General features: G+C 50.2%; 1 protein-coding gene across 1 annotated transcript in view; it reads right to left on the bottom strand.

Moving 5' to 3' along the window:
- The window catches only part of Dapk1 (death associated protein kinase 1), a 155794-nt gene extending 149445 nt beyond the window's left edge, over positions 1-6349 (bottom strand). Inside the window, exons 1-2 of the mRNA XM_005355310.2 lie at positions 6176-6349; positions 5680-5851 (exon numbers count right to left, since the gene is read on the bottom strand). Of these exons, the coding sequence (XP_005355367.2) occupies positions 5680-5741 (62 nt within the window). The 5' untranslated portion in view covers positions 5742-5851; positions 6176-6349. The remainder of the gene's footprint in view (positions 1-5679; positions 5852-6175) is intronic.
- Between the last annotated feature and the right edge of the window lie 630 nt (positions 6350-6979).

Below are 6979 nucleotides of genomic sequence, written 5' to 3'. Positions count from 1 at the left end.
GCCCAACTTGAATACCAGTTTCCTCTGGCTCTGGCAAGGGGGGAATGGCCACAGCCTAATCATTATAGTCCACAGCTCGGCCTGGGCCAGGGTCCTTAGGGGACCTCTCTCGTCCCCTACTGACCAGTTGTCCTGGAAAACCTACTGTGACTAAACATTGAGCAGAAGGGAGGATGCTGACAACCCAGGCTTCCTCCAGGCTATAGTTCCTGAGGCCTCAGGTTGCCTAGCTCCAAGGGAAGCCACTCCCCTCCTGTCAGGCGTGGCCTCCAGTGACTACGATCAGGAAGTCATCTCTACAGACACCGTGTTTAGGTTGGGTATACACAGCAACTGCCTCAGAATTAAGGACCCATTTCCCTGCTGAGTTAGTCAATATAACCCTGACTTTGTCATCCTGCACCCCATCCCCAGACACCATCTGAGGAGGTGTTGTGCTTCTCCACCCACTCACCCACCTCTCCCCACCTGACCCGGAGAGAAATGGTCTATGCCTTCAAGGTGTGACAACCGCAGGGAGGCCAAGGACACAGAACAAGGGAAATGCTCCCTCTCCAGGTGAAATGTTCACAGCTCCTGGAATGAGTGTGAGCCCCCCTCTGGGCTCAAGGCTTTCTTGGTTTCCCTGAGGCTCATCAATACAACTTACCCTTCAGGTTCCTAAGGGCGAGATAAGACACACGCCCAGAATGGAAAGGCTTGTACACAGGCGCAGAAAGTCAGCTCCAAACCCCCTCTGCGACTGGCCACATGGAGCCCAAGCCCAGGCCCAGAACACAAGTCTTCCACCACCAGCCTCATGCCTAGCTTCCTACGATGTTTCATTTTCAATTAAAATGCCTATGGATTTTATGACAAATGGGGAAGGTGATAAATCTGAACTATAAGCCTCTAACCACCATCCAAGCCAATGCGAAATACTTAATGCACCACTCCACTTGTTTCTGCTTAAAACTGATCTGTCTTGAAAATTTGGGCAGTCATGCTCCTTGCTGTTGGGTGGCAGGGAATGCAGATCTGAAGGCTTCATTCCCATGAGTGACAGCTTTGCCATCTTGGGTGTCTGTCTTCAGCATGGTCACTTCTCCCTCAAGGCCCCCAGTGATGCTTCTCCCAAGGACTCATTCAGTCAATCACCGCACCTTGGGTGAGTGCCTACTAAATACCATGCATCTAATTCAGCACTAAAAACGAAAACACAGTGAGAAAGTCCAAGGTCATTGATCCCTGGGAAATCAAACAGGCTATTACTGGGCAGGGTGACGCCTACCATGATACAGAAATGATACTGAATGAACATTAGGCGATGACTATGCCCAGAAATCCAGGGCCATTGTCTCTAATTCACCACATAAATAAAGGAAGGCGTCCAAAGCGGTACACCAAGGCAAGCCCACTCTGCATTGACAGCTCCACACCTCAACCACCAGCTACACTTCAAGTGCTCTGTGTACAGTTGCCCTGGCAGCTTGGAGCCGGGTCATTCAGGGATACACTGGCCTTGTGTCTTCAGCACACATCACACCCTGTAGAGAGGATCGCAGGGATGCTGGACCACAGAGCACACCGAGAAAGAACTCTCAGCAAGCTACAAGGATCAAGATGAATGGTGTCATAAAACCCAGGGGACCTGATCCTGCAGACAAGTCATCCACCTGGCTCCTGTAACCATGGAGTGGTTGCAGAGATACCTCAGGGCTTGGGAGTGCTTCCTGTGTAATCCAGGGGACCAGGAGTTCAAATCCCAGCACTCACACAACACGTCAGGCATCCCACACACTTCTGCCACTCCAGCGCTGAAGAGAAAAGTGGAGGAAGACGACTAGCTGAGGCTTGGTGGCTGCTAGCCTACCTAAGAAAATGCGAGCCAGGTTCAGGTAAAGAACCTGCTTCAAAGGTACAAGCAGGCAGTGACAAACAAAGGTACCTGATGCTCTCTTCTGGGCCCCACACATGCGCACAGGTGAGCACACCTGCAAACACACATGCACACACACACACATGTGCACACACATACACACCTACACACACACACCTGCACACACTACACACACACCTGTGCACACACACATACACATACACTGCACACACCTGTGCACACACACACATACCGGTGCACACACACTTGCCACACCTGCAAATACACCTGTGCACACACACAAACACACAAAATAATAATAATAATAAACTCTTTGAGAATGATCATAAAAGAGTTCCTAAGGAAGTGGGCCTCAGTCAGACTGAGTAAGTTCAGACAAGGAGATGGAAGACACAACCAGTACCTCAGCAAAGCAGCGGACAAGGAGGTGCCCAGGAAACTCACAGGTCAAGCTCAGTAATGGCCAAGAGTATAACTAGGGTCAGTGGTAGGCAAGTCAGCAAGCAGCTGCCCAAAGGCCCAGCTGAAAGAAGTAGCCAGGCATACTATTAAAACAACCTAGTATTACAGCCTTGAAAACGGGCTCTAACCACAACACCTCTTAGGGAGCATCACACACCATGGAAGGAGCACTGTATTATCAGAATTCACCTTGGGAGCACCACATACCATGGAAGGAGCACTGTGTTCCCTCTCCAGAACCCCTCTTGGGGAGCACCACACACCAGGAAAGGAACACTGTATTATCAAAATCAATCTTGGGAAGCACCACCCACCATGGAAGGAGCACTGTGTTCTCTTATCTGAATTCCTCTTGGAGAGCACCCCACCATGGAAGGAGCATTGTGTTCTCTTATCTGAATTCCTCTTGGAGAGCAACCCACACCATGGAAGGAACACTGTGTTTAGTCTCCCAGGAAAGGAAGGGAAATTGCTAGACGGTCTCCTCAAGTTAGCACTGAAGGGCACCAAAATTTCCTAAAGACAATGGTCCCCTCTGCTTCTACTTGGAGGACAGAGCTCCAGCCTAGAGCTGCATTAATCTGAATCAAAGAGGTCAGAGATGGTCAACCACAGCAATGGTCTTCACCAGGACGCTCTTCATAGAATGGCTCCCTCTCTTCCTAAGTGGCCCACCGGGCTACCAGCCTGTCTTAGATACCATCTCAGGGTCAGTCCTACAGATAATCTGTTCTTGTTTACACCTCATAAACTGTTTCCACACCTTAAATGACCTGATTTTCACAACCTCTATGAAATAAGCACTGGGCTTATCAGTTATGACCTGGGAGGTGATAAAGCCATCAAATTGCAAAATTCGAGCTAGGCTGCCTATCCATTGGTTGGTCTCATCTGTCACTCCTGCAAAAACATGGTAGTTTTAAAGTTCTCAGCAGTCAACAGGAAGTTCTACAGTCTTGGGCGATACAAAGAATACACACACACACACACACACACACACACACACACACACACACACACATTCAAAAGTCATACTCCTGCAGTTTACCCAAGAAAAATAACAAGTGTGTTCTACTTCCCTAAAACTCTTCCTTTCTCTTCTAGGTGAGGATTTTCTTGGTCCACTTATAAGATGAACCGCTCTATTTAAAGATTACTAAATAAACCTAGATTTATTTAGAGAGACAGCTCCATGCTTGAGTCCAGCACTCACACCAGGGGGGCTCATAACTGCCTGTAACTCTAGCTCCAGAGGATCCAATACCCTCTTTCTTCCTGCCTTCATGGGCACCTGCACTTGTGTGGCAGATACACAGGCTCACAGATAAACTAAGTGAAGTTTTAAACTCTGAATGCTGGTCTACTTAGACTCTTCGTAGGGCTCCCAGTTCAGAGCTCACATCACCCTCCCTTTAGGCCACAGACTGTCCGTTTCCATTTCTCTGCCCTGGAATTCCTCCCTTCCACTCCCCGTCTTCCAGAGACATCTCTACCTGTGTACCGTACATCAACGCTTCTTTGGCAGAAGTGATGACGTCCAAGACATAAAACCACAGGGCGCAGAAGAACCTTAGAAAGAGCCAACCACGTGCTTCATCTTTTGGCAAAAACAAGAGCAGCCATCACAATAGTTCACATACATGTTTTCTTTCTTAAAATCCCAACTCCCAGCTTCTCCAGAGCAAGTTTTCAAAGTTCCTAGATCACACAAATTATTTAATAAACAACCTATCAATTAGTCTTGCATGGAGAGGAGAACAGTTAGATACTGACACAAAGACAGAGTCAAAATCAAAGTGGAACACAGTGACAAATGAGCAAAGCTCCCCTGTCATCACACCCACGAAAGAAGATCAAAGCCCGTTTGCTAACCACAGGCAAGCCTCCCTCTCCTTTCTCTAAACACACAATTCCATGAAAAGATCTTAACGGAAACAGAGTCAATACATCTTATTCACAAAACAACCATCTCGCCTCATTTTTTACCATCTCTTTTTTTCCAAGATAATTTATAGACTCTGGCGATCTTTCAGCAATGGGATGAGAAATTTTTCACCCTTCTTATTTTCTAGTCCCCCTGGGAAAATCCCACACACTCATCTTGCTATGAACCACAGGAAGAGAGTGGTTGAATTCCAGTTAAGCCAAGTATTTCAACTGCACACTCTCGACCTCAATCTTAACCATACCCATGAAATGTGATCTTTCAGAGGCTGGCCTTTCAGTCATTCATTAAGATGTACGATAACGGTGTTCTCCCCCCAAGCACGGGCTCTGCAGAGGCCTCGGTCTATCTGAGAATGCGCAGAAACGCTCTGGGCTATAACTTTTTAAAAGATCTTTTACATTCCTGAGTTATCTGAATATTTTAAAATTTTAGTTAGATATCTTCCAAAATCCTATTAGGTAATAAAGGGTGTGGGTCTTTTTTTTTTTCTTTTTAAATTTCCTTTCTGTGAAGAAGAAAAAAAAGCTTTATAGAAGGCCATTGGGTATACATGGAAAAATACAAATTTCAACACAAACACTGTGTGAGTAACTGCAACTATGTTTGTTTATCAATCCTTTTGCCTGCTTTAGTCACAATGCCAACACGCAATTCCACACGCCAAATTTTAAATACAGTATGAACACTGGGCTATTTGCTCACATAAAGCACAGATCAATAAACCCGGCGGATTAATGTTAAGAGTCACCCAGCAGTTGCCAAATGCTGCCAGAGAAATCTGCTTGGTGCACCTAGACACCAACACACCCTGCTCAGCACCACAGCCTCCACAGTGTGCTGGTAGTCTCTGAATAGAGACAGCCGCCATAAACGATACCAAGCTTAGCAGCAAATTCCTGGTGGGAGTAAGTTTCAAATTCCAAGGCCAACATCTGGCAAGTTCCACACCTACCTACCAACCCTGGCTGATGTGCACTAAAAATCCAGCACAAGGGGTGAGTATTAAAATGTTAAACGCCCATTAATTAACTTGTACTCTGCTTAAAGCACACATAGGCGGTCCCTCCAGTGGCAGTTAAGAGTCCTGGCGTTTGCCTCATTGTCTCAGAAGGGAGACTGCTGACAGGAGTTGGTGCGCACAATGAAGTCTTGTCTGGTCCAGGGGTTTTGACCACACTCTGTGCGCAGTAACGGCACCGTGGACTCCCTCTCCACCCCTTGGATCAGGAAACTTATTCCTGGTCCCTGGCCTTCGCGGGTTAGGCACTGCCTCTTCCACCATGGGCACATCCCAGAGAAGGGCCAGAGAGAGGCACGCCTGGCTTTAGCAGAATCTGTTTACCGCGCACTGCCCCCCACACCGAGCGCTTCCGCCCCCCTTTGCTGGTACCTGCCCAGTTCCTCGCCGGTGTCGTAGTAGTCGTCCACGTTTTCCTGCCTGAACACAGTCATGATAGACTGTCTCGCCTCACCAGCACCCAGGCCACTCCGGCTCCGCGGCCCGAACCATCCCCACCGCCGCCGCGCCGCTGCGGGCCCCTCATGCACCAAGCCGCAGACCTCTGAGAGAAATGGAGAAGAGAATGAAAATGGCAAACCTCAAGGAAATAGAGGTTCCCGGGGCTTGGCTCCAATCTCGAGGCCTCCCGCGGGCTGGGGCCACGCGCGCCCTTTGTTAAAGCCCGGGCTGGGGGACCCCCACGCCCCACACCGCAGCGCCCCCAGCCCCGAGCCTGCGGTTACCCGGCTCCCGCCTCCGCCTCCGGACGACGCGGGGACAGCGGAGGGAAGGGACACAAAGCGCCCTGACCGGCCACCTGTTCCCCCGCGCCGGGGCCTCCCTACCGCTCTTCCCGCTCCTCCCGCCGCCTGTGGCGGCCGCTCACCGGCCCCGCAGCTCTCGGCCCGTGCGCCCTGCGCCCCGTGGCGGGTCCCGATCCGGGGCACCTCCAAACGGCCTCCGCTCCCTTGCCTCGAGATCAGCTCGGCCCCTCAGGGACGCAGCCACCACCTTCTTCTCCTCCTCCCCGTCCTCTTCCTCCGCGGCGCTCGCGGCTCCTCCCGGCTCCGCGCTCCCGCCCTGCCGCGCGCACCCCGCACACACCCACTCGCCCGCACCGAGCGCGCGCCCCACCTGTGACTTAGCGCCCGGCTGCCCTCTGCCGCCCGCTTCAGGGTTCTCCAGAGTGAGAACCCAACGACCCGCGTGGGCCAGGCGGTGTGCTCCGTGCCAGAACCACACACAAACACACACACACACACACACACACACACACACACACACACACACAACAGCAGGTCAATAAAATCCTGCCCCGGAGACGCCAACACCCTGATGGAAACGATAGCAAACAGATAGCTTATAAATGAGATTGCTCTGTTCTTCTGTGTTGACAACAAAACCAACAGAGAATAACAGGGGCCTCATCAGAGCGGGCAACACCAGGACAGATGTTTTGAGCTAGAATGATGGCAAGGTGTGCGATCCACGAAGGAAAAGGTTGAGCTATCAGAAGCCTGACGAAGCTTAAGAGGCCTGTCAGTACCCTACGATCATCGGTTGTTGATGTTGAAACAGCAAGTCCTGCTTGAGCTATGTTAAGCGTACGTTACACACCAGAGTCTAAGACACTACGAAAACAAGAATGAAAACCGCAGTAGGCATATCTTATGTTAGGTACATGTTCAAA

This window comes from Microtus ochrogaster, chromosome 16 (assembly GCF_000317375.1).
Source record: "Microtus ochrogaster isolate Prairie Vole_2 chromosome 16, MicOch1.0, whole genome shotgun sequence".
NCBI classification, from domain to species: Eukaryota; Metazoa; Chordata; class Mammalia; order Rodentia; family Cricetidae; genus Microtus; species Microtus ochrogaster.
This window is presented reverse-complemented; position numbering and strand designations above follow the sequence as displayed.